The following is a 26,936-nucleotide window of genomic DNA, read 5'->3' as shown; positions in this document are numbered from 1 at the left end:
TAAAATAGCATTAATCCATATTTAATTAATCTTAAAATAGTTTTAACTATAATTATTTGATAATTTTAAGTGCGTTAGAATAGATTTAATAAAAATTATAATAATATGAAATAAAAATATTTTCGAAAACACTCAATTTTTAAATTTTGAAAACACACTTAATTTTCAGTTTTTGTGGATAAATAATAATAATAATATTATTATTATTATTATTATTATTATTATTCCTCCGCCGCCCAACCAATTGGAAATTTCCACGCAAGCAGCAAAAAAAAAAAAACAGATACGCGGTTTAATCGAACAATAAAAGAATGGCGAGGCCGCGGCCGCGGGGGTTTACCTTTGACTCGCTGAGTTGGTCGTTGACGGGAAGTGGATCGCCGGCAGCTTTGACGGCCATGGAGGCGAGTCATCCCTTCTCCGACTCCGATATCACTAGCGCCGGTCTCTACTACGCTGACCCCTCGCCCTCCCCTCCCATTCCCCCTGCCGAGGTTGCCGCTCTCAGCCGCCTCTCAGAGCATCTCGCCTCCCTCCTCCGAGCCCCTACACTCGACTTCTGCTCCGATGCTTCGATCTTCGTGCGATCTGTGGGGGAGGAGAACCCCCTCTCTGTCCGTGTCCACCGATGTGTCCTCGCTGCGCGGAGTCCCTTCTTCCGCGACAAGTTCGCGGAGGGGGCGAAGGAGCTCGAGCTCGAGAAGCTGGTGGGGGATTTCGAGGTAGGGTTACAGGCTTTGCAAACGGTGATCCAGTATGTCTACACGGGCCGGCTGGAGGAGCTACCTGTGGGCGTGGCGGAGTGCGTCGATGAGAGCTACTGCCGCCACGAGGCCTGCTGGCCGGCCGTCCATTTCATGCTCCAGGTGCTCCACGCCGCCTCCACCTTCGATATCAATGAGCTCGTCAGCGTATTTCAGGTCAGAGCTATATGATCTCTCCTAGTCTTGGTCATTTCCCTCTGAGAGGCCAAAAAAACTGGTTTTTGATCCTATTTTGCGTCTTCCAGAAAACGTTAGTGCAAATCGTTCCTATCAAATTAGGCGGTTTTGATTCTTTGGTAGATTAGATTTTCAGTAGCCCTTAGCAGGTGCTTGCTATTTTGCCAATCTGAAACTTTCTTCACAAGATTCTACTACTTTCTGATTGCAGCGACGGCTTCTTGACATTCTTGAGAAGGTAGCAACAGACGACATCTTGTCAGTTTTATTCGTTGCAAATCTGAGCAAAAGATTTTGCCAGAGATTGGTTGACAAGTGCATCTGCATAGTTGTTGAATCTGATATTAATTACATTACCCTTGAGAAAAAGTTGCCACCAGATGTTGTATGTCAAATTCAGCAGCTCCGTTCAGATTTGGGACTGAATGGAAGACAGAACGGTATCCCTGATAAGCATGAAAAGAGCATCTTTAGTGCTCTCGATTTAGATGATATCGAATTAGTCAAAATGCTTTTGGATGAAAGAAACACCAACTTGGACGATGCAAAAGCCCTGCATTATGCAGTTGGCTATTGTGATCTCAAGATTACAAAAGAGCTTCTGGATCTTAATCGTGCAGATGTCAATGGCAGAGACCACAGGAATTACACCGTGCTCCATATGGCTGCAATGCGTAAGGAACCTGAAATCATTATGTCCTTGTTAACAAAGGGAGCCCAACCATTTGAGACAACACCAGATGGAAGAACAGCACTTCAAATTGCCAAGAGGCTTACCAGATATATGGATTACTGCAGAGAAACTGAACAATGTAAGCCTTCCCCCAAGGAACGCCTGTGCATTGAGATGTTGGAGCAAGCTGAACACAGAGATTCATCCACAGAAGTAACTTCAGTTCCAGCTGAGATGAAAAGCGACAATCCGCTCGAGAAGTTATTGTACCTGGAAAGTAGAGGTAATATTACAATGCAATCTGGAAATTAACCTCTTTTTTGTCTCGGCATCTTGCTCTTCATGTCGTCCATCTTTTATCATCTTAAAAGTTATGCCAATTAGAAGAAGAAAAAACTCATTTTTTCCTCACTGAAATGATTGTTGGAAAATTGTTCCTCATATTTTAAGGACTAACTAATGTACTTAAGTTGCTGAAGATGTATTTTACCATGGTGCAGTTTGGCTAGCAGAGAGATTATATCCAACAGAAGCGAAAGCTGCCATGAAATTAGCTAACGTGGAGGGTACACCAAAGTTCAAGTCAAGCTTCTATCTTTGTGCTGGAAACAAGAGATCTGCTGAGGATGTAGTCAAAATGTCTTTTAAGATGACGAAAGAGCACTTATCGCGAATAGAAGCTCTATCAAAGACAGGTATTTTGTTCTATTCTCAGGAGCTGTTTCAAATTATGTCGATAGCTAATCTGGTATCAATGAATCTGCAAAAGATTTATATGGGATCGACTATACCCTACTTGCTGAAGCAGATGATTGCAATTCCCACAATATTCCTGAAATTGCAACATTGACCAAAAATTGCTTCTGAAACACACCAAATGTATCCAACCATGGAAAAAAAATACTATTCTTTGGACCGAATCATTGTTTGCAGTCTAACTCCCAACAAATTGTCTGAGAAACATATATGTGAAATTTCCAATGTCATGCACATAACTTAGAATTGAAGTTTCTTCCTTTGTTTATTGCCTGAATGTGCTTTGGTTGATATTCCATTATTATCACACAATTAGGGAGAGGAAAAGTCTACCTACTTTCTCATTATAATTTTAAAAGACCTCAACTTTAATGGTCACAATATGCATTACCCATTGATCATCAACTATCGAAATTGAAGACAAATTCACTAGATCCTGTTGAAATGATATTCCGCACTTGTTACTAAGAAAATCTCACGCAAAAAAAAAAAAAAAAAAAAAAACAGCTTCAAGAATCATAAAGATCATTTAGTCTCACTTGATTGCCATCTTGGCGCGATGGATTTTCTCTGAAAAACTTATTCTGACAGAAAGAAATGTCAAAATTCTATAAATGAGAAATGATATTCTTAAGGAAAATTCTTAAAGATAGACACATAAATGATTGGACCCATTTCCTAATGATACAAATTATGTAGGATTCTTTGAACTTTTTCATAAGACCAGGACCTTTATTCTTGTTATTAAATTATGTATTTCTACAGGGAAAGAAATCAACAAATTAGTCGGCAACTCTTTTCGCATATGACAGTTTAGGAAAACTTACACAAACCAACCATATGCCTTTATTTTTCTTTTGCTCATACATATGTTTATGTTCTTGTTTTAGCCTATCCATGTAAATGATTCTGATTTTAGATGACCATATCTTCATTGTTTAGCTGATACTTTGAGTGTGATAAACTGTTTGAGCAAGTGATGAGTTTGAATTTCCCTCTCCAGTGCAACTTGGAATGCAGTTCTTTCCGCGATGCTCCAGAGTGATTGAGAAGATACTGGGTGATGATTTGTCGGAGCTGTCTATCATCGAACACATCGACACTGAAGAGCGAAAAAACAGGTATAATGAGATTCTGGAAGATATGAACGATGCATTTACCAAAGATATACATGCAATAGAAAAAGCTGGCCCACGCTCTGCCTCGACTTCTAAATCTGCACGATCGACTAAGACTAAGATTGCCAAGAGATGACAAAGTGACATTTTCCCACATTGCAGCAGTAGGTTCTCTCTTGGTTCGCACGCTAGATTTCTTGCTAGGCTATTATAGGGAATTTTCATGCATTCTGTAGAGATGGAAACAAACATCATGTGTTGTGAGTTTTATGCTTCGTACTACCTTTAAATGAGTGCAATAAGAGGAATGTTTTCTTAGAGCATTTGTGAAAATACCTCAACTTGTAGATATTAAGAGGAATGTTGTTCACTAAACTTTTAGTGCAATCTAAAAGTGCTAGGAGTCAGGTCCAACTTCCCAAATATTTTAAATAGTGTAAATTAGGAATTTAACTTCTATAAAGTTTGTAAGAATTTATTCGGTAAGTTCTCTTCAAAAGAGGAAACTTTGAAGTTTTAAGTTGATAATTGTCTTAGTTATGACAGAAGTTTAAGTTTAATTTGGTTTAGTTTTTTAGTTTGATTCATTTCTTTTAGATATAAAATGATTTTTTTTCTTCTTTAATATTTTTAGTTCTAATGCATTTTTCTCATCATGAAAAATCCATTTTCTCTTAATGAATTTTCAAAAAAAAAAACTTGGAACTTGGTGTTCTAAGGAGTGGTAGCAAGCTCAATTCAATAGGAAATTGAGCTTTTTTATATTTTATATTACTCAAAATTTGATTAATAATATGATGATGGTGAGTTTGATTGTGGTCTCAAAATTGATGGACGAAGTTTCCTGGTTGTTTTTTACAATTTTTTATAAGGAGAAAAAAAGAATATTGAAAAGTAAATGTGTCTTTTGGTAAATATAAAAATTGTTTTTGTAACTTTTTTAAAAAGTTATGTATGTAATATGGTAAATTGCTAAGATAAAAGTTGCGTAGCTAGGTTTATAGCATAAAATAAATATTTATTTTCACATAAAAAATTGGAGAAATCTCACTTTCTAAATATAATAAAGAAAAGTGAAAAAAAAAAACTCGTGTCTTTCTTAATATTAATAAAGAAATTTTCACGCCTAAAGTATTCCATGAAGATTTTTTAAAAAATTTTCCTTTTTCTATAAATTTTTTACTTTTTTGCAACTTTCGAATCCACCAGTAAATTTTTCTACAGTAGTTTTTTTAATTAAGATATTCAACTCTTATAATTTGATGAATTCTAAAGGTGATTACATTTGCCTAAATAGAAAATTTTCATCTGTTATTAAGCTAAATTAGAAAACATAAATGATTCTGACTAGTTTAATTTGGGACTCTCAAATGTCTTGGGTTGTAAAATTATAAATATAGTCTCACATTTAAAATAAATGAAAAATATCTTGGAAAATATCATGATTTATAAGAGAAATATATTTCCATTGGTATAAGGTATTTTGGATATAACTTAAAAATAAAATTATGAGGACTTAGGTTTAACGTGGATTATGATCTAATCAAATCATATGAGTAAAACATTAACCTCGAATAAGCCATAATTGGTATATGGCTTAGGTCAGTTGGACTGATGGACGGGAAGTCTTAATTGGTCGGTTGGATTAGTAGATAGAGTCGGTAGAATTCAAAAATAGTTCTAGTAGGTCTGTTGGAGACCTAGTGGGTAGAATCCAAAAATAATTCTAGTAGGTCGGTTGGATCAAAAGACCCGGTGGATAAAATCTAAAAATGGATAATATCATATTATCATGGAGATATCTTGATTTTGTTTTGGTCCTACCACAATAGATTTTTTCCCTACCCTGAAATTAAAAAAATTAATAATATCAAACTCGTTCTTACATTTATTTGTAGCCATAGAGGAGTCGTATTTATTTGTGGCCATAGAAGAGTCGTATGAGGTTGAGTTCTTATGTACAATTTTGAAATACTGATGGGAATAATATTATTTTTATCGACTATAATTTTCTAATAGATCAAATACAGTTGATATAGATGAAACATAGTCAAAATATGGTGGATAGTCTAGCATCACAGATTTTTAAATTCTTCAAATATAATGTGCTTAGGATGAGATTTGAATTTTTCCTAGAATGTTCATCCCACTTTAGACCTAATCATAATTTAAAACCAACGGTTCAAAATTATCAGTTCGACAATTTCTGACAAGTATACGCTTAACCTTAATCGTCTAAGACGATTACGGTTCACAGTTTGGAATCGCCTGTTCACGGTTCAGTTTGTCACGGTTCATCAAGGTTCAAGATTATTATATTAAAAATTTTAAATTTTAAAATTTATTTTATAAAAAAGGTTTGCACTTACTTAAATTACCTATGTAACCCCTTAAGGTATAGGAAAATCAAAACTCATTTATTCTTTTACATTTTTACCCTTTTAAATTAAGAAGTAACGTTGTTACTCATTTTAATTTCCCGATGCTATTATATTCATTCCTTCAGTATCAAATTCTTCAACTTCATTATCTAAAAGTTATATTCCTTAAATTCTTTTCTCGTCTCTAATCCAATCGTTGAATAATGTTTGGGCTTCCAATGAGTCGAAAGATAAAGTCGATTGCCGCTCATCTAATATGTTGTCGGCGGCATTGAACGTCTGCTCCACAACAACAGTTGATACTGGAAAAACTAAAATTTCTTTGGCGATCATGGAGAAAATAAGAAAACTTTGAGTTTTCTGTAACCATCACTTTAGGATATCAAAATTTTTACTGTCTACTTCATTAAAATTAAAAGAAGTCATAAAATAATTCTCAAATTCCTGTGTAGAACTTGAGAATCTTTGTGGACGCTTCGTCCATTTTTTTAATACAAGTTATGTTTTTATAAATTTTAAATTACTCTAATAATTTGTTATGTTTCAGAAATATTAGTTTATATTTCATATTTTACATAATATTGATTATAAATATTATATAAATAAATTCTAACATTATATATAATATTAACGACTCTTTGAATGAAATTCAAACATCATAATATAAAGTTAACTTCTAATTTAAATCTAAATCTAAAATAAATATAATTAAATAAATTTTAGGTATAACATAAAAAAAATTAATTTAGTTTTCATAACTAATATAATAAGAAGATAAAGATTTATTATTAATATGTTAATATAAAAATTTGGGTGTCAAAAAAATGCTCAGTTTCATCATCGGTAAATTGAATGTTACGTATTCACTATTTCCTTTCACCTCTGAGATCGAGATGTTAAACTTTTACAGCCTCCTTCTATTGTAATTGACAATTGGAGATGAAAATGTGTAAAAATGGAGGTTTGGAGTCGAAAATGTGTAAAGAATGTGGAATTAAGAGTGAAAGTAAAGAAGATGTATATAAAAATAATAAATAAACTGTCTATTTAATAAAAAGTGGTCAAATTATCTTGAGCATTCTATATATAGTTTTTAAAGACATGGAACTGAAACCGGTCCGATAGAATGCGGGACCGATTATGATTCGGGCCGGTGATCCGGGTGAAAGGGCAATCAGTCCATTAACTTGATTACGGACTGAACCCAGCCCGGAAAGTCTATAGACTATCTTATCATAGCTTCTTAAGATCGTATCATATCCCGGGGCTTCTCTCGTACAACTTTCGAACCAATCTGTGAAATTTTTTTATGCAAAATCATACTCAAAAATCCTAAAATAGGAATTAGCTAATGTCTGTGTTGTGACCAGATTTGTGAGGTTGAAGATATTGCATATCCCAACATCAAGTACTCTTATATCATTTTATATGCTTTACCAGATATTTATTAAATTAGGATTTTTCAAGTTAAATTAAATACTTAGTTTTTAGTTGGCATAACATATCTCATTTATATTGATTAATCTTAAAAATAATTAATTTAATCTTATAAAAATTTTCTATCAATTATCAAGATAAATTAAAAAAGTCTCACAATGAACTGCAGTCTAGTATATTTAAATTAATCATCCATTAAAAAAAACATCCGTACCGTTTCTTTATGAGTTTAATAGGTTAACACGATGAGAGATTAGTCTCGTTGGTTACAGTTACGAAAATGCAGGAAAAAAAAAATTAGACTAATAAATTTCAAACTATTTCTGATCTATTTTTTCATCAATATGAACTTTTATTCTCTTAAAAAAAGTCTGATTACGAAAATGGCGAGGCCACGAGCTGGCAACCTGGTTGACCGATCTCGAGCTGACCAAAGGCGGCGGCTGAAGGATTAGTTTTCTTTCTTTACGCTTTCCTTCCTTCCATCTCATTTCTTGGTCCCCCATCCAAACACCGGAGTAACCAGGGCATGAGGGTTGATAATAGCGGAACGAATTCATTAGTTAGTTAGCATTCAGAAAAGTCATAAGGCTATCTCGAATTAAAGCAGAGTTTGAGTGTCAGTCTTCTCTTTCTTGCGTTGACTGCCGAAAATACCCCAAAAAATTTTTAAAAAATATAGAACAAAAATCAAAAGGTGTCCTTTTTTTTAATTAGAAAGTCAAGATTTTTTTAAAAATATATATATATTAAAAGAATATCCTACCTCATCATTACCTATACGGTATATTTTACTTTTTATAATTTTCTTTATTTTTGGTATCAGTGGAGCAGTTATAAGACCATTACATAATTATAACAACTATAAAATAATAATTACTATAATTACACAGTTATAACAATTAATATTGACGTAAGATGATAGTTATTACAATACAATATTATTAAAGTCCAAGTATTGTTACAACAATAACTATTGATAAAAAAAATAAAATGTCCATATTTAATTAATAGTGATTAAAATTAAAGTGTTCATGCTATATCAACTAGTACTGTTCAAAACTATTATAATGAGATATATTTTTAATTAAAAATAAAAAAAGAGGCGCCTTTAAGAGAAAAATAAAAATGCGCCCGTCTGAATTTTCCCGAAAAGCCTACGAGAAGTCATGAAACCCCGCCGACACAAAAGGGAACAAAAGAAAGCAGAAAAAAATCGAAAACAAAAAAAATACAAAAAAGGACAATTTATCTGTAAGATTTGATCGACTTTTTTCTCCAGCTGGACCCATATTAAGCAACCTCACGTAATAATTTTTTGTCGGCATTATTTGGAAATGAATGTGGTTGTCTTATTATGCATGCAACGTATATCCCGTATAAATGATTACTTTTTATTAACTTTTGTAAATTTACTTATCCTGATTATGGTCAATTTTCTCCGGCAAAAGTGCAAGTGGTTCCGCAAGCAGGCAATCCTTGACTGCAACATGTGCCTAATTTGCCGAATCTATATATATATATATAGATAGATTTTTTAAAGGAGAAGAAGAAAGCTGTTAATCCTACTTCATTGACCTCGATTTGTTCTCATCTGTTTGTCAAAAGTCAAATACCGCTCACACTGGTAGATCATTATCTGTGTCTGCAGCACTCATTCACCTGTAGTTACAACCCTTTGCCCTTCTCTATCGCACAATTTGCCTCAACCTATAGTTACAGATTGAGGGGGCATGTTCGAATTGGTCCAGAAGAATACCAAGTTTGACCATCCTATTCATGACTGACTAGCAGCCTAACCACCCAAAAGTATACTTTGTATCAAAATTGAACTAATTACACAAAACATAAAGACTAACTGAAGATTATAAAACTCCAAATTTTCAATAAATCAAATGATTTTACTAAATAACTTATGTCAAAATTAATCTATTGGAATTCAAACCTGTGGTCGCTGGTTGCTTGAGCTTTAGTGATGTTGGCTTACATACTTCTTCAAACTTTCGGTTTGTCTTTTGAAGACTTCAAAGCCGTGGATTGGAACTCTGCAGTTCAAGCCGTTGACGGTCGACCAAGTAACTTCCATGAAGGTGGATCGTATGGTCATACCCCTTCATATATATCATCTGCTATTGGCAAGAGATCTCTAAACACTCACCTCCTAAATCTTCTCGTCGATCGGATCAAATAGTAGTCAGGTAGAGTTCTCAAATCTCTGATCTTGTTCTTGTCCTGTTCTTCACATTTTATAGAGAATCCTCTGTTCCCTCCTCTCCAATATCCTGTGAATTCTAGGTTCTGCAATTGTCTGAAGGATGAATGGATGGTCGAACTTCAGAATTTCTAAACTGTTTATTTTAAGTAAAAAAATCGAACTTTTTTATTGATCAAAGTTTCTTCTTTGAACTTCTTTATAAACAGGTCAAATCATTGTAGCTGCTTACCATGAGTAATAAAGTCTTCTGCTTGGCCGAGACAAAGGTTGCAGTAGCGAGATCTATGAGTTTCGGTGACAGAGAATCCAACAAGATCTTGAGAAAATCGATCAGTTTCAAAAGAAGTGATTCGTCGAATAAGATGGTATCCAGCGAAGCACCAGGGATGGAGAGATCACTGAGCTTCAAGCACTGGGAGCCCCAGGTGACAAAGATCGAAGGAGCAGCTACTGATAAGCAGGCCGTAGAAGAACTCAAGATTCAAGCAAATTTTCCAGCGCCGATTGTCGAGCTCCCCCAGCGGCAGCTGCTCGAGTTCTCATCCCCGAGGCCATTATGCGAACTCGATGCAGCAGCAACCACGCTGCAAAAGGTCTACAAGAGTTACAGAACAAGGAGGAATCTTGCAGATTGTGCAGTACTTGTGGAAGAATTCTGGTTAGTAATCTCAATTCTTTTCTTAAGTTGGCTGCTGCAAGTAACCAAACAAAATTAGATTTTTCTTCCTTCACTTGAGAACAATAATTAATCACACAAACGAAACTTCTACTGTGCTTTTACCTGACTCAGAGTCATGAACTCCTCAAATTGTAGGTGGAGAGCACTTGATTTTGCATCTCTCAGAAGCAGCTCTGTGTCATTTTTCAACGTTGAGAAGCCGGAGCCTGCAGTTTCTAAGTGGGCAAGGGCAAAGAAAAGACTAGCCAGAGTATGCAGATTTGTTTCTTAATGTCACTTTAGAGCCCAAACATTGGATTTTAATCACCATGTTAATCTAATCTATCATGAATTCATCCTTTTCAGGTTGGTAAGGGTCTCTCCAAAGATGAGAAAGCTCAGCAACTAGCATTGAGACATTGGCTAGAAGCTGTAAGAATCCATGTCTCAGTTTCACAATCTTCTGCTGAACAAATCTTTTAGAAACATAGACTGATCCAATGTTGACATTTGCAGATTGATCCAAGACATAGGTATGGGCACAACTTACATTTGTATTATGACGTCTGGTTTGCAAGTGAAAGCACCCAACCATTCTTTTACTGGTAAGCAGAAAATAATAAAAGTTAATGAACCGAAAAGATATTGATGTTTTTTCTTTTTAAAAAACCTTAATTTGGATTAAAAAAATCTTTAGGTTGGATGTTGGAGATGGAAGAGAAGTGAATCTTGAGGAGTGCTCGAGAAACAAGCTTCAACAGCAGTGCATCACATACCTTGGTCCGGTGAGCTCCTTGTTCAAATCATTAGATTTATGTTCTGTATTTTTAAGTGATGTAATACTGTGTCGTATCCAATATGATCAACCCCTAGCTTATGATTTTGAAGCAATATATCTCATTGCGTTCATTTACTTGCAGAAAGAGAGGGAAGGATATGAAGTCATAGTAGACGATGGAAAGCTGGTTTACAAGAAAAGCGAGATGCCAGTGAATACTACTGAGGGTTCCAAATGGATATTTGTTCTCAGCACATCTAGATCACTATATGTGGGGAAGGTAAACAAAAATACTCAGCGCAATTTTTATGAATTGTATGATTATATGTGCTAAATTAGTTTAGCAAAGAATTGACAAAGAAAGCTCCTATATCAAAAGGCTAATTATTCTCCTTTGAATTTTAATCTATGAACAGAAGAACAAGGGCACATTCCAACACTCCAGTTTCTTAGCTGGGGGAGCAACAACATCAGCAGGAAGACTAGTTGCGAAAGAAGGCATACTCCAGGTTAGGAATTTAAAGTCCCAAGTTAATCTGAATCAAAGTTCATCTTAATTTCTATTTTAAGTACTCAAACTTAGCATTTCAACAGGCTATATGGCCATACAGTGGTCATTATCTTCCGACAGAGGAAAACTTTAAGGAGTTCATCAGTTTTCTGGAGGACAATAACGTGGATCTAACCAATGTTAAGGTAATCAAATTTAGTTCTAGCATTCTACAATCCGATGGAATTTTGAAATCGAATTTTGTGATGAAATTTACTCAAATTACCTGTTTACTCCACAGAAATGTTCCGTCGACGACGACGACTACAACTTATCCAACAAGGACCACGCCAGCGACCTCCCCGAAGTACTCTCCCAGGAGGCGATCAAATCCAAGGTCGAGGCAAGCAAATGCGACCCTCGGGGGACAGATCAGCGATCCGAGAAGCCGGCTCCGACTCCAGTCGCCAGGCAGCAATCCCGGAAGTGGGCGACGGCGGCCGGCGCCCGGATCAGCTGCGTCCGGGACTACCCGTCCGACCTCCAGTCGCGGGCGCTGGAGCAGGTCAACCTCTCGCCGCGCGTCGTCCTCTCCCCCATCACCAACAACTTCAACGCCCCGATCCCGTCGCCGCGGCCGAGCCCTAAAGTCCGCGTATCGCCGCGGGTACAGTTCATGGGCATCCCGACGCCGGCGGCGTCGCCGTCGCAGTCACGGCTCCCGTACATTGGCATCCCCTCGCCCAAAGTGTCCCTCCGGCTCCCCAAGCAAAAGACGAGGACGGCGTGATGCGATTCGTTAATAAGAGAATTGCGAATTTGGGGTTTAAGAATTTTTTTTCTACGATTAATAATTATTTTGTTCGTTTGATTTAAAATTTATTTTATTCATTAGATCTAATTGATTGAGCTAAAAATAATTCATTGTAGCAGATTATCTAATAAACTCCTCTTATTTTACCAATTCAAGTTTGAACCACTGTTTGCACGTATGATTTGACATTGTACGCAATAGAATACAAATTCATCTTTCTTAGCGATAACTTAAGATGTCTTCTTCGTGTGTATCTAAATTCGATAGTGTAACTTATAATTAATAAATTCTTAAATTTGTAAATGTTTAAAAAAATATATCATAAATCCATTATAAAATTTAAGCCAATGATACTAAAAATTAACATCACCAATAAATTTTTAAAATTTTCATAGTTTAAAAATATCAAATTTTTAAAATTTTTAATTATACAACGCTGACGGATGGAATTAAAGAGTTCAGAATTATTTCAAGTCCCTATAAGATTTTTTTATTTTTTTTTTGGGATAACAGTGGATTATAAGAGTTACAAATGTTTGACAAAATTTATCATGATTCTCACAGCCGGCTCAAGCCATAGGCTAATAACACTGATGCCTAGGAGTTTGGATTCTCTATTCCCAAAATTTCATGTCTATATGTTTCATTCATCAACCCAATATATTGTTGGCGTCCTTTGGCTGTTGGCCTGATTAGCACTATACCCTGAGTGAAAGGTGAACTCAGGAGGATCGTCATCGGTGTAATTGGCACCAGAATCTGGTCGAATCTGAGTAGACTTTTCTCCACCGTCGATCTGAGCTCTTGCTTAGATTCGGCCGGATTTCGACATCAATCACACCAACGGTGATCCCCTTAAGTTCACCTTCCCCTCGGGTATAGTGCTAATTGAGCCGACGGCTAGAGGCCGCCGACGATAAGCTGGAGCAATGAATAAGTTATGGAGACGAGAGATTTTATAGAGAGAGGATCCAAAAACAAGATGATTTTCCCTCTTTCACAATTGCTAGTGATCCCACATTTTGCCCTCCCTCATAGTAATTACACGTCGTTTTTTCTCTTTTGTCTATGATCCTAGGCTCGTTCTCCTACTCCCTTCTTCTCTCTCACTCAAATATTCTCACCATTACTATTATTATTACTATTACTACTACTACTACTATATGAAAGTAAGAGTTCCTTATCTATTCGACACAAATAACAGTCCTCTTCATAGCAATAGAAAGCAAGGGTAAAAAATATTAATCAGCCATCTTCTTCTTCGTAAGAAATCTTAGCAATTTAAGGAAAATCAAAATCTATTCTCATGCTCCTCTAGATTACCCTTCTCATTTTAATGTCATAATAAATTATAAGTTATTTGATTTTTATTATAGCTTATTATTTTTTATTGTTATTTTTAACCGAAGTATCTATTAAATGAATTATATCCTTATTGTTCTTTAATACTTGAGAATAATTTTTTTAATTTGGATAATTTGTTTTAGATGTTCATTTTTATTGATGCTCATTTTAATTAGTTTAAATAAAAGCTATTTTTTTATTTTTTATTTTATTATATTTATACAGACAATAATGTTAAATTTTAAAGGATCATCAAATTGAAATAAAATAATAAAATCTTATTTACACTAACAATAATTTTATTAATTAAAAAATCAAAACTTAAATAGAAAAATTTAATTATATTATGCATCTCAAAAGTTAGAAGAATAAATTTTTATATAAAAATGTATTTATCTTTTAGAAATTAGTATTTAATTTTTTAATATATATATATATATATATACACACACATTAAGGCCCTAAATATTTTTTTCTGCATAAGGCCTGTAAAATGATTGAGACCATCCTGATGATTTCTTAACACTCTCAATCAAACTATTAAATTTTTAAATAATATCGATTTTAAATCAATTTCATTCGAAATTAATTGATAAATGTAGATAATTCAGAATCATTTAAAATCAAAATTAACATACTCATACAAGTCTATGTAATATCACTATACCTTTAGATCTAAATTTAAATTTAGCATAAATTGAGAAAAATAAATTTTTAAATAGATGGAGCAACAATTTGAAAATGTATGCACATAAACCTAGGTAATTATTAAGGAGTATAAGAGGATTATGTTATATGTTATTGGAATTATGAAAGTTACAAATATGAAATGTATAATACTGAAATTTCCTTTAGTAAAATATTGTATTTTACAACTTAAAATTTTTCCAACTTTAATAAAATTACTATATCAAAAATATTATTATATTATATCAAAATTATTCTTTATTAATTTATTAAAGTTCCTTAATTTAACTAAAATCACTCCTATAATACAATTGAAACAGTTATAATTATACTTTCTATAATATTTCTAAAATAATTTTAGTTGGCTACAGAAATTTATTACAATATTTTATTTATTATAATTTTATTTAAATTTGATCAAATTATAAGTTGTAGTGACTATAGTAATATGCTTTATAAAAGTGTTAAAGTAATTTTAATTTAATTAGAATTATGTTAATTAAATTAAATAATTTTAATTAATTAATAATAAAATTATTCTTTATAATAAATTTTAAAAAATAAACCCATTTATTTTAACACGTTATCTAATTATCCATGACCTTAAATCCTATATTGATTATAAAATTGTTAGCAAATTGACATTAAAAACTCTAGTAATGCATATATCAACATTTATAATTATTCAAATGTCATTCAGAAATATTAAAACTAAAATGGCTTTAAAAAATAATTAAAAATTATCAATAAGTAATTGTATTCAACTATACTTCATTTAATGTTTGAAGGCCTAATTGTGAATGATCATAGTTATATGCAAGATTTTAAATTTATAATGATATAGCTGCAAAATTAAAATGAAAAATTTGCAGAATAGTATATTTACTAGGATACATGCAATTTAGCATAATTTTAATAGAAATTTATGCAATATATTTTTAAAAATTAAGCCTCAGTTCGTCCTTTGCTACTAAAAATATTGTTGCAGCTCAAAACAAAAGAAATCATGAAATTATATATTTTCATCTTGAAATAACTTGAAAATAACAGAGAAATTTTCAGTTCTTAAAAATTACCATAAAGTAGACAAGATGGGAAATCCAAACATTACAAGACATTAGATTCGGATACATAAGTTATTGATTCCAGCAAATCTCACTATTCTTTTACTGTAAAGATTGAAATTATTTGCACACATGAATATAAATTTACCACTTTCTGTTTCATTTTCCTCATTGCTGCAAGGAGAAACCACAAGCTACCATTCCAATTACTCGCTACTTGGCTTCAGAGTTTGCCATATTGGAACAAAAGTTAACTCCAACTCAATTAGAGCGTCGTTAATGACAGTGATTAGCCGACGATAACTGACAAGCAGATGAAGTCTTACCAAGTTGCTTGATTGACTCTGTAGCTGACACTCTGAAATTTCATTAAAATGATAAGTTATGAGTATGTATGCGACTGCAACTTCAAAAGAAAAGCGCGCCAAAATGATGTGTTTGTGTTGGAATCTGAGACAACACTTCAAATTCATAGTGGTTCTATGTGAACAAGGTGATTTTGTGAAATCTTAGAACATGGTATTTGATAAATGAAGGTAGATGGATACATCCTACTGAAGTAGAATCAAAATACAAAATTTAAAACTAGTGCGAAAGCAAGCAACAGATTAACCTTGGCCTAAAATATAGAAAGCATGAAAAAATGGATGAATTTTCCAAGGCTAGTGGACGCCAAAGTGTTGGAGAACATCAAAAGCAAGAACCAGTTAAAACATGAATGATGGAGGAAAGGTATAGAGAAATTGACCTGTATATCAAGGGAATGCAAGCTTAAACAGAAGATGAAGCTGCCTGCAATTTTAACTGTTGCTCTGGAACATTAAAATAATCTTGCAAGGCCAACATTTGGATAGAGCTATGCTTCAAGCTCTTAATAGCTTCCACAGTAGCCATGGCTCCGGCCACTGTAGTTATAATTGGGATCTTGTATGCCAATGCCATTCTCCTCAGTTGCCTTCCATCAATTGCATCAAGTGCATCACCTGAACTTGTTATTACCATAGCTTGTATGTCTCCATTTGCTAACATATCCCCTGCATGAGGTCTCCCTTCATGCATTTTAAAAACAACCTCAACTGGGATACCCTCCAATTCTAGTACTCTAGCTGTCCCAGAAGTTGCGACAATTTTGAAACCGAGTTCCAGGAATCCACGAGCAAGGGAAGCAAGGTGTGGCTTTGTCAGATCATTTAGGCTGAGAAATATTGTACCAGTAACCGGCAGCTTCTGGCCAGCAGCAATCTGTGCCTTGGCAAAAGCCACATGAAAGTCGAAGTCAATTCCCATAACTTCTCCAGTGCTACGCATCTCTGGACCAAGAAGCACATCACAACCTTGGAATTTTTCAAAAGGAAGTACAGCCTCCTTCACCGACACATGCCTTGGGACCACCTCCTTTGTGAATCCAAGTTCATGCAAAGTTTTTCCTGACATAACAAGGGAAGCATATTTTGCCAGTGGGTGACCAATAGCTTTAGAAACAAAAGGGACAGTGCGAGAAGCGCGTGGATTTGCCTCGAGAAGATATACATCTCCAGCAGCAGTAATAGCATACTGACAATTCATAAGCCCACATACACTTAGTCGTTTGGCCAGCTTTGTCGTCCATTGTTTAATTATATCTAAGCACTTACTTGACACAGTTTTTGTGGGAAGTGAACATGCTGAATCACCAGAATGAACACCAGCTTGCTCTATGTGCTCCATAATGCCACCAATCACCACATTCCCCTTGAAGTCAGCTAATGCATCAACATCGATTTCAATGGCATCATTGAGATACTTATCTATCAAGACAGGACGTTCTGGATCCACCTCTACTGCAGTCTCAAGGTATTTTACCAGTTTATCATCACTATAAACTATTTCCATTCCTCGTCCACCCAAGACATATGAAGGTCTGACTACAACAGGATAGCCAATGTCACTGGCAATTGAGATGGCATCTCTTTCACTCTTTGCTATGCCTCCTTTAGGTTGTTCGATCTCAAGGTCATTGAGAATTGCATTAAACCGTTCTCTATCTTCCGCAGCGTCAATGGAATCAGGTGATGTTCCCCATATTTGAACAAGCCCTGTTCCAGTGGAAGATAACAATTTTTGCTCTTCGAGGTAATGTTGTATAGGAAGAGCAAGCTTTAGCGGTGTTTGCCCACCAAACTGCACGATAATGCCATCAGGCCTCTCCAAGTCAATCACATTTAAAACATCCTCGATAGTCAAAGGTTCAAAGTACAAACGATCACTAGTGTCATAGTCTGTGGATACAGTCTCCGGGTTGGAATTCATCATGATTGTCTCATATCCGTTCTGCAATAGAAAAAAAACAAAAAATAAGCTTCAATAGAAAAATGAGATGCAGATTTAGCACAGAAAACAATGAATTTTTAAATAGAATATGTTTTTACTTTTAAATAGTTTTTTTCAGCTGGAGAAACAAAAGAGTGGAAAAAAATATCAAAACAAAACTGTAAATAGTTGCCAATTAAAAGTGACAACACACACACGAATAAAAAAGATAAGATTCTCAAACTCAGGGGGAAACGTATAGCAAGGAAACAAATTTTGTGAAAAACAAAAACTGACCTCTTTAAGGGCAAAAGCAGCATGACAGCAGCAGTAATCAAACTCAATACCCTGGCCAATACGATTTGGTCCACCTCCCAATATCAGCACTTTTTTCTTTTGAGTGGGAGTTGATTCGCATTCAAAATCATAAGAGGAGTACATGTAGGGAGTGTTTGCCTCAAACTCTGCAGCACATGTATCAACCCTTTTGTATGCGGGGATCACACCTAGTGACAAGCGTTTTTTTCGTACATCTCCCTCAGAGGAAGATGTTGCATATGCTATCTGCTTATCACTAAAGCCTCTCCTTTTAATTTCATACATATCATCCTTTGTCAGCTGGTCCAACTTCTGTGACAAGAGGAATTGTTCCACATCTACCAACTCTTTTAGTTGGAAAAGAAACCATTTGTCAATAAGACTCAGCTCATGAATTTCTTCTATGTTCATTCCTTTCTTCATTGCTGCATATACAGCGTGTATACGATCTGGATTAGGCACTCTCATACTGTACTTCAACTGATCCCAATCCCAGTTGAGTTCCTTGATACGTGCACAACCCCACCCAGAATATCCAGACTCCAACGATCTAACTGCCTTTTGGAAGGACTCTTGGAAAGTCCTACCGAGTGCCATTGCTTCACCCACCGATTTCATCTGGGTTGTTAAGATTGGTTCTGAACCAGGAAATTTCTCAAAGGCAAATCGAGGGATCTACAACATGCAAGTAAAAAGTAAAAACAAAAGAACTAATGTACATAGTGTTTCGTAATGATAAAAAGGTTAATTTACCTGTAAGTCATTAAACAAATACTATTAACAATACACTTTTATAATTTTCAGAAACTAAATACTTAGACGTGGAAGAGTTCAAAATTTGATCCAGTACCAAATTTTAGGTAATTAAGCCAACAGTTTTCAGTTGATGGAAGAGGCAATGTGTTACATCCGGATTTACAAGTTCTGTTAACTTCCATTCAAGACCAAAGTAAATTAATTGAATGTGCACGTACTGATCACTCATCATTTTCAGCTTGCATACATGAGAAGCAAATAGAAAAGTCAGTGTAGATAACGTATCATATTCCTTGTGAAACTTCTATACTGCATGCTAAATTTTAACTAGTTGCTATATGCATGAAGATTAAAAAAAAAACATTTTAAGAAATCTTTCATTTTTTTTAGCTCCATCCCGTCTAATTTTGACAAAGTATTGAGAAAACCTTGCCGGTACTATTTCCATTAAATGACAAAAGCGTAGCATGAAGAATAGCATTCCATTAAAATCATTTAGTTGAATAAAATATCAACAAGATTGATGAACCAAAGAATCTAACAAATCTAAGATATGAGGAAGAACAAATGTGGCGCACCTTTGTAACCACATAGTCTATAGATGGCTCAAAACTAGCTGGCGTTTTCTTGGTGATATCATTTGGAATCTGATCAAGGGTATAACCCACAGACAGCTTAGCAGCCATCTTAGCAATGGGAAAGCCAGTTGCTTTTGAGGCAAGTGCGGATGATCTTGAGACTCTAGGGTTCATCTCAATCACCATAACCTCCCCATCCACTGGATTAACTGCGAACTGCACATTAGAGCCCCCGCATTCCACCCCGATTTCTCGAATGATTGCCACCGAATAGTCCCTCAACCTCTGGTACTCCTTATCCGTCAATGTCTGTGCAGGTGCCACTGTGATTGAATCCCCTGTGTGTACACCCATGGGATCAATGTTCTCAATTGAGCAGATGATCACGACATTGTCGGCAAGGTCACGCATAACCTCCAGCTCGTACTCTTTCCACCCAAGAAGTGATTTTTCGACCAGGACCTGGGATGTAAGGCTAGCGGCAAGTCCAGCGCGACAAATAGCTTCAAACTCGTCGCCGTTGTACGCGATGCCACCACCAGTGCCGCCAAGGGTGAAGGCAGGACGTATAATGAGGGGGAAACCACCGATGTCTTCGGCAATGGCTAGACACTCATCCAGGGTAGTGCCGATGCCAGACGGCGGCGTGCGGAGGCCGATGCGATCCATAGCGCGCTTGAAGAGGTCGCGGTCCTCAGCGGCGCGGATGGCATCCAGCTTGGCGCCAATAAGCTCGATCCCGCGGCGAGCAAGGGCGCCAGACTCCGCGAGCGCGACAGCGAGATTGAGAGCAGTCTGGCCGCCCATCGTGGGGAGGATGGCATCAGGCCGCTCGGCATCGAGCACCTGCTCGACCAGCTCCGGAGTCATGGGTCCCACATAGGTGCGGTGGGCGAGGTCAGGGTCGGTCATGATGGTAGCTGGATTGGAATTCACCAGCACCACCTCGTAGCCCTCGTCCACCAGGGCTTTGCACGCCTGCGTGCCGGAGTAATCGAACTCGCACGCCTGCCCGATCACGATCGGCCCGGCGCCCAGGATCATAATCTTCTTGATGTCCGTACGTTTTCCCCCCACAGGATGAAGTCCCGCGGCATCCGGCCTCTCCGCCTCCCGCCGGGCTGAGGCGCGGGGGACGAAGTGGTGTAGGAGGCCAGTGAGGGGGAGACGGGAATTTGGGAAGGGCTTGAGGAGAGGCGGCAGATAGGAGGCTAAGGAGGGGGTACTGGGTAACAGAGAGCGGCGCGAGGGCAGGTGAAGGAGGTGGTGGTAACAAAGAGCCATGGAGATGGAGGAGGAAGGAAGAGAGAGATGTGAGGTTTTTGATGGAGCGGGCGGCGCTGAGTATTACCTTTGAATCACCTTCAAGACAATTTATACGAGGTTCCAGTTTAGAAGGTGAAGACCGTAGGGTTTCCTATGAGGAGAGTGCCAGAGTGGGACCTGGCGAAACCAAATTATGCCGTGGCAATTAATATTTTTTTATAAATTAACTTTTAAATATTCAACTCATTTAAAAATTATTATTTTATTATTTTATTATTTCTCTATATGTTTTTTATATTATCGGAATTCAAATTTGATTAATAATTTTCCATATAAACTATTCTAGATAATTATTTAGATCTTTCAAATAAGATAACAAATAAATGTTTAAATTTATACCGTTATATTTATTATATATAAATCAGACTAAATTATTCTAAATAATTTAATATTTACAATTAGAAAATATATATGTATTTTTTTTGTTGTGAATTTATTAATAATTTGGTTAAAATTTTAAAAAATTGTAAAGTAAGAAAAGAAAATATTATGAATATACACCACAAAATTTAGATATTTTGACGGATCTCATTATTTGTGGACCCAACCTTTTATTAAAATCGTCAACGTTAATGTCTACCGTGCTCATTAATTTGTTAACTTAGTAATATAAAAAACAATACATATCTATTTTGTTAAATAAAAAACTATAATTTAATCATTTAAATGTTATTAAAAGTTTTTCACAATAAAAAAAAGATGTTTATGATTTAAAAAATAAGCATAAATTTCAGTAAGGCATTCACAAAAGTAACAATGATTTTATGATAATATATTTTTTATTTTTTCACATTACTTTATTTATGCTTTTAGTGAACTTGCTTTTGTTTATTTTATTGAAAAATATTTTTCCCAATTCTAGGGATAATTTAAAGAAATACTATCACTTTCAAATGTCAACATGATAAGAAAAAGATAAATCCGTTATTTTAATGACTTTTTAATATTGATTCTATGGATATAAAAAAGGTATTTCAGGTTGTTAGTTCTTAAAAAAAAATAGATTTGTTATTTTAATGGTCCCTTAGTATCGATCCTATGGATATGAAAAGAGATATTCTTGATCGTCAGTTCTTGATAATCGTCCTCTGTCATTATGTCAGAAATGTCATGTGTCCATCGTCTGTGCTACGTCCTAAGGGCTTCAATGTGATAAGAAAAAATATAGATCTGCCCCCACGGATATGGAGGGAGGTACATACAGACATATAGGTGTGAAACGAATGGTAGGATAAATCTCATGTCATCAGTTCATAAGAATCGAAACCTAGTCATTATGTCAAAGATGTTATGCGTTTACCGTCTGTGCTATATCCTGGGGTGACTTCAACGTGATAAGAAAATCTTAACGGTATGGATTATTATTCCTTATTATTTTCAAGTTGTCTAATGTTTTTGGGTTAATTTCTATTAATGTGTGATATTATAAAATTAATCAAATTTTTGAAAATGTTTTGTGTTTAATTATTTAAAAAAAAACAGTTTGTATAATATTTAATCGTTACATATTTTATAGGATAAAATTATAGACAAAGTTAGCTCTTCAAGTTCGTAGTGATACAGCTCCATCCATTATGGTCCATAGTTGGTTGTTAATTTAATGATTAATTTTTAAAGCGATAGTTAATTAACGATAGAAAATTTAATCGGTTAACGTCTGATTTTATATTTCATTATTAATTATTGATAAAAAATTTAATTGATTGTTAATTTAATGACCCATTTTAAATTACATTATTAATTAGTAATAAAAAATTTAATCGGTTATTAATTTAATGATAGATTTTACAAATTATCATTAATTTATGATAAAAAAAATTAAGCCGTTGCTAATTTAATAATAAAATTTTAAATTAAGTAGTTAATGATATAAAAAATATTAAATATTAAAATTAGAAAATAGTAATCAAATTATATATATATTAGAATAATCAAAGTCGGAACTTCATTTAATTGTATGAAAAACTCAGTTCTTTTTGAAGCCTGTAGAGTCAGTAAAGTTCTTTTGAAGCCTGTAGAGTTTCTTTTGATGTAGCTGGTAATGATGCTTGGCCAATAATTAGAAAACATTTTCAAAAGGAGACCAGTACTATTTCTTATTTTTCTTCTCAACTCTCCTCATTTGATTTTAATGATGTGCCAGTAAAATGGACATAAAATTAGAACATTATATTAACGTGGTTTTCAGAGAGGGCCCACCTCGAATTGCCGGTACCAAGTTCTTAGTGGCAATTAATATGTTTTTATAAATTAACTTTTAAAATATTCAACTTATTTAAAATTTATTTTTTTATTATTTCTCTCTATACTTTACGACCACGCCAAATTAATATCTGAATACAAATTTGATTAATAATTTCACATATAAACTATGTTAGGAAATTATTTAAATCTCTTCAAATAAGATAACAAATAAATGCTTAAATTTTTACCCTCACATTTATTTTACATAAATCAAACTAAATTATTCGGGATAATTCAATATTTACCATTAGAAAATACTTTACAAATATGCCAAATTAATATTGTTTATATATTATCTGAATTCAAATTTGATTATTAATTTACCATACAAACTATTCATAATTCCTTAAATCCCTTCAATTAAGATAACAAATAAATACTTAAATTTATTCCCTCATATTTATTATATATAAATCAAACTAAATTATTCTGGATAATTCAATATTTACAGTTAGAAATTATACCAGACATTTTATTTTGTTGTGAATTTATTAGTAATTTGGTCTAAAAATTTTAAAATAGGTAAATTATGGAGTTATTCTTCAACTTTATAATTCATTAGTTTTTTTAAAACTAAAAAGCTTCTAAATTATTATTGGTTTTTTAGACAAATGATAAAGCCGATGCGAAAAACAATATATATCTGCTTTATTAATTTGTTAAATAAAAAACTATAATTTAATCATTCTAATTGATCCGGTAATAAGAACAGGGGACCCCGCCCTGTGGAGTCAGCGTCACATGGAAGTCACAGTGGCAGTTGTCCATCCGGAAAGGGCCGAGTCCGACCGGACGGCCGGCCGGCTGCCCGGTGGAATCGAACGTCCGGAGAGGGATGGATCCGATCGGCTGGCCGACCGGACGATATTCGGTTGATGGTTAAAGGCGCCCTGTCGAAATCAGGGTTCCGGCGCTCAGTGGAAAAGGTCGCGGGGCCGAGCGGACTTCCCGCTCGGCCAAAGCCATAAGGTAACACTGCTAATAGTCTCCACAAAGCACGTAACGGAAGATCTCCCCAAATAAACCACCGCATATGTCCGGCCGGATGTTGAGGGAGCTGTCCGCCCAGAAGCCAGATCTGGAGCAAAGGGGAAAAGGACAAGGAACGTCTTTTTATGATAGCAGGTATGTTTCACGTGCGGGCCATGCTCCAAATCTTGTGATAGGGGATTCCGCTGTCCCATCGAGGACATGCTGAGACTGTAGCAGTATGAGTTAGGGAAGCTCACTGACAAATCCTTACTGAGGTATGGGCCATGGACACGTGTACACCTCGGTAGGTGTACACTCACTTCTTCGCTGTACTATATAAAGGCCCTCATTCTTCGCCGGAGATACGCATTCTACGAGTTTTGAAGTCACTGTTTCTTTCTTGAGCTTCGCCTGACTTGAGCGTCGGAGGGTCGCCGCCGGGAACCCCTTCCCGGCCCGACTTCTGTGCAGGTTCGCCGGAGCTTTGTGCCACCAGTCGAAGATCCACGTCAGCAGTCGGAGAGCGCCCCGTGCCCAGCGTCCGCTGATTCAACATTCGGACAGGATCACTAATATTATTAAAAGTTATTCAAAAAAAAGATAGTACGATTTAATAAATCAAAAGCTCGGCATGTAAGTATCTAGTAATTAGCGTATGTTAAAAATATGAATAAAACTAGATAGAACAGGACTCGTAAATATTAATGATCATAATAATTGTCATTAGTACTTGTAGTTGATAGATAGAAATGATTTAGTCATTTTTATTTTCAAAATTTATTATATTTTTAAACCTCTAAATATGAACAAATTTATTTTAAGAAATTTGTAATAATCAGATGGTAATTTAACGTTTGGATTTAAATTCTGTCTTAATTAGTTATTAATTAGCGATTAAAATTTTAATCTATTACTATTTTAAATTATATTATTAATTAGTGATACAAAATTTAATATGTGGTGATAAGTACTAATTTAACGAACGATCAGTCATTCATTTGTAATTAAAAATTTTAATAAATCATTAATTTAATAATAGAATTTTAAAATAAGTGGTTAATGATATAAAAAATATTCAATATTAAAATAAAAAATAACAATCATATTAAATTGCTTCATTGGTAATTTACAATTAAAAAATTTATTCAATCATTATTTAATAATTAAATTTTAATCCGATCGTACATTTTTTAATTCATCCTATAGAATGGAGTACTTAGTTCATCAAGGTAACAATATGGTACCATTACCTTAGATCCTCTCATAAGAAGAGAATTCAATAGAAATTTAAATTGGCAAAAGCATATTTGAATTCAAAAATTCATAGAGATTGATACGGTTGGTAATGGAGGGGCCCATGAGGAAAGGGTTGAAAAAGTCAAAGCTATGTGGCGGTCAAAAGTCAGGAGGACGTGGTAGTCAATAGTCGAGGTGATGTGGCAGTCAATGGTTAGGCTGACGGGACGGTTAAAGGCGAGCAGGTGCGATAGTCAGAAGTCAGGCAGGCTGATCGATCAAAGGGGCAAAGCAGTCGGAAGGCGAGGGAAGACGTCAAGCGGCACACAGGCCGACGGGTCGGAAGCGGCAGAGCTGATCGGAAGCAGCCCGAGCTACAGACCTGCGGTTGAGGGCCAGGAAGTACAAAGCGCAGGATGCAAATCGGGATCGGCAGAGCTAAGCAGAGACCAAGAACTGGAAGTATAGGCCGACGGGTCGGAAGCGGCAGAGCTGATCGGAAGCAGCCCGAGCTACAGACCTGCGGTTGAGGGCCAGGAAGTACAAAGCGCTAGGTGCAGGTTGAAGATCAGCGTAGCTGTGTCTAGACAGTTGGGGCGGCAGGTCTGCGAGTTGGAGGCCCAGAAATGCAAACCACGGGTGCAGGCCGAGGCAGGTCACAGTGGATCGGAGGAACTGTGTAGCACGGGTGCGGAGAGCCTCAACGGTCCGTCAAGGAGAATCATTACATATCAACGACGCGGGCGAAGGTGGAGGTTCCTAAGACGAAAAGATGCCCTCATAACCAGTAGTAGCCTGCCAGCTGTCCCCCACTACAGGACAAAATCATGTACGAAGGCGGAGGTTCCTAAACGGAAAGATGCTGGCGCGACAAATAGCAGCACGACAGGTGTCCGGAACTAGGCGACAAAGCCCAGCGTCTAACGTTTTTCTGACAGGATGGCAGGCTCCAGAAGGGGGGGACATAAAAGGCGAGAAATTCCTGGTATGCAGGTACGCGCACACACTCTCTCGTCACTTTTTTCGACAACTGTCTTTCCTTCTGTTTCTCTCTGTTCTTTCTGGGGAAAAAGGACCTGACTTGAGCGTCGGAGGGCCAGATCCGGGGACTTTTTCCCTGGATTTCGGTCTCTAACGTGAAAGGGGGAGATCGTCTGAGTGTGCGCAGGGTCCTGCAGCAGCGTCAGCCACCCGTGGGAGCCGGATCATCTTCTACGACCTTCCGTCAACCATCGGGACACCTCGACCGACCTCCGTCCGACTCAGCCTCCGGACGGGATCAAATTTGGCGCCGTCTGTGGGGAACACAACAGCCTGATCCGGAGCGTGAAGATGGAGGACTCGGGCCGTAGCTCTAGCAGGAGGATCAACGTAACCATGACCGCGGGGGAGTACGAGCTCTTCAAGGAAGTTAGAAGGCAAGCCGCCTCTGAAAAGCGAGGAACAGTTTCGCGTCCTCGCTTGGCGCCCGAAGCGTCTAAGGAACCGGCTCCCACCTCCGACAGGGGCTCAAAGAGGAAGCAGCAGGAAGAACTCCCTCGTACGTCATTCCGGGAGCCCCGCCGCAACTATCATCGAGCCGAACCTCGTGCGCACAGCCCGAAGAAGGAGGAACCGTCGACATCGGTGGCGGAAAGCTCTTTACACCCACCTCGGGATTCAGGGAAGGGAAAAGCTATAATCCCTGCTGGAGATCTACCTGAAGATCCGGATGACAAAGTACCCTTCTCGGCTCATATCCTTAGGGAAAGCCTGCCTAAAGGGTATCGGGCCCGAACATTGGGGAATACGATGGGAGCAAGGACCCGGAAGAGCACCTGAGGAAGTTTAAGAACGCGACTATCTTGTATCAATACAGCGA

At 36.2% G+C, this 26,936-nt stretch overlaps 3 protein-coding genes and 1 long non-coding RNA gene across 4 annotated transcripts; 2 read left to right on the top strand and 2 right to left on the bottom strand.

Annotated features, from left to right (window-relative positions):
- The first annotated feature begins 335 nt into the window (after positions 1-335).
- On the top strand, positions 336-3,911 carry LOC122051214 (BTB/POZ domain and ankyrin repeat-containing protein NPR1-like). The gene is made up of 4 exons (XM_042612206.1): positions 336-920; positions 1,153-1,897; positions 2,115-2,309; positions 3,374-3,911. The coding sequence occupies exons 1-4, from the start codon at positions 399-401 to the stop codon at positions 3,622-3,624; spliced, it is 1,713 nt and encodes a 570-aa protein (XP_042468140.1). The 5' UTR covers positions 336-398; the 3' UTR covers positions 3,625-3,911.
- Positions 3,912-9,060: 5,149 nt separating this feature from the next.
- LOC122051213 lies at positions 9,061-10,793 on the bottom strand. Its single transcript, XR_006131396.1, has 3 exons — positions 10,303-10,793; positions 9,751-10,213; positions 9,061-9,614 (listed from the first exon to the last, which is right to left on the bottom strand). It is a non-coding gene; the product is annotated as an uncharacterized LOC122051213 (long non-coding RNA).
- LOC122051212 (IQ domain-containing protein IQM1-like) lies at positions 9,366-12,423 on the top strand. Its single transcript, XM_042612202.1, has 10 exons — positions 9,366-9,504; positions 9,728-10,179; positions 10,336-10,450; positions 10,546-10,611; positions 10,696-10,784; positions 10,877-10,964; positions 11,100-11,237; positions 11,374-11,466; positions 11,552-11,653; positions 11,749-12,423. Exons 2-10 carry the CDS (start codon positions 9,752-9,754, stop codon positions 12,235-12,237), a joined length of 1,608 nt encoding a protein of 535 aa, XP_042468136.1. The 5' UTR covers positions 9,366-9,504; positions 9,728-9,751; the 3' UTR covers positions 12,238-12,423.
- A 2,958-nt stretch (positions 12,424-15,381) lies between these two features.
- On the bottom strand, positions 15,382-20,677 carry LOC122051211 (carbamoyl-phosphate synthase large chain, chloroplastic-like). The gene is made up of 4 exons (XM_042612201.1): positions 19,298-20,677; positions 17,943-18,638; positions 16,105-17,666; positions 15,382-15,714 (listed from the first exon to the last, which is right to left on the bottom strand). Exons 1-3 carry the CDS (start codon positions 20,579-20,581, stop codon positions 16,128-16,130), a joined length of 3,519 nt encoding a protein of 1,172 aa, XP_042468135.1. The 5' UTR covers positions 20,582-20,677; the 3' UTR covers positions 15,382-15,714; positions 16,105-16,127.
- Positions 20,678-26,936: the final 6,259 nt, after the last annotated feature.

This window comes from Zingiber officinale, chromosome 3A (genome assembly GCF_018446385.1).
Source record: "Zingiber officinale cultivar Zhangliang chromosome 3A, Zo_v1.1, whole genome shotgun sequence".
In the NCBI taxonomy this organism is placed as follows: domain Eukaryota; kingdom Viridiplantae; phylum Streptophyta; class Magnoliopsida; order Zingiberales; family Zingiberaceae; genus Zingiber; species Zingiber officinale.
The sequence above is the reverse complement of the archived record's forward strand: the minus strand, read 5'-3'. Positions and strand labels throughout refer to the sequence as shown.

Bases quoted from the DNA above. Each gene is read 5' to 3' on its own strand.
- LOC122051214 (XM_042612206.1), top strand. From the start codon at position 399: ATGGAGGCGAGTCATCCCTTCTCCGACTCCGATATCACTAGCGCCGGT. The intron at 1,898-2,114 runs GTAATATTACAA...ACCATGGTGCAG, and splicing joins ATTGTACCTGGAAAGTAGAG to TTTGGCTAGCAGAGAGATTA. The intron at 2,310-3,373 runs GTATTTTGTTCT...TTCCCTCTCCAG, and splicing joins AGAAGCTCTATCAAAGACAG to TGCAACTTGGAATGCAGTTC.
- LOC122051212 (XM_042612202.1), top strand. From the start codon at position 9,752: ATGAGTAATAAAGTCTTCTGCTTGGCCGAGACAAAGGTTGCAGTAGCG. The intron at 10,451-10,545 runs GTATGCAGATTT...CATCCTTTTCAG, and splicing joins CAAAGAAAAGACTAGCCAGA to GTTGGTAAGGGTCTCTCCAA. The intron at 10,612-10,695 runs GTAAGAATCCAT...TGACATTTGCAG, and splicing joins TGAGACATTGGCTAGAAGCT to ATTGATCCAAGACATAGGTA.
- LOC122051211 (XM_042612201.1), bottom strand. From the start codon at position 20,581: ATGGCTCTTTGTTACCACCACCTCCTTCACCTGCCCTCGCGCCGCTCT. The intron at 18,639-19,297 runs GTGCGCCACATT...TGCATGTTGTAG, and splicing joins TAGACTATGTGGTTACAAAG to ATCCCTCGATTTGCCTTTGA. The intron at 17,667-17,942 runs GTCAGTTTTTGT...TTTCTATTGCAG, and splicing joins CTGCTTTTGCCCTTAAAGAG to AACGGATATGAGACAATCAT.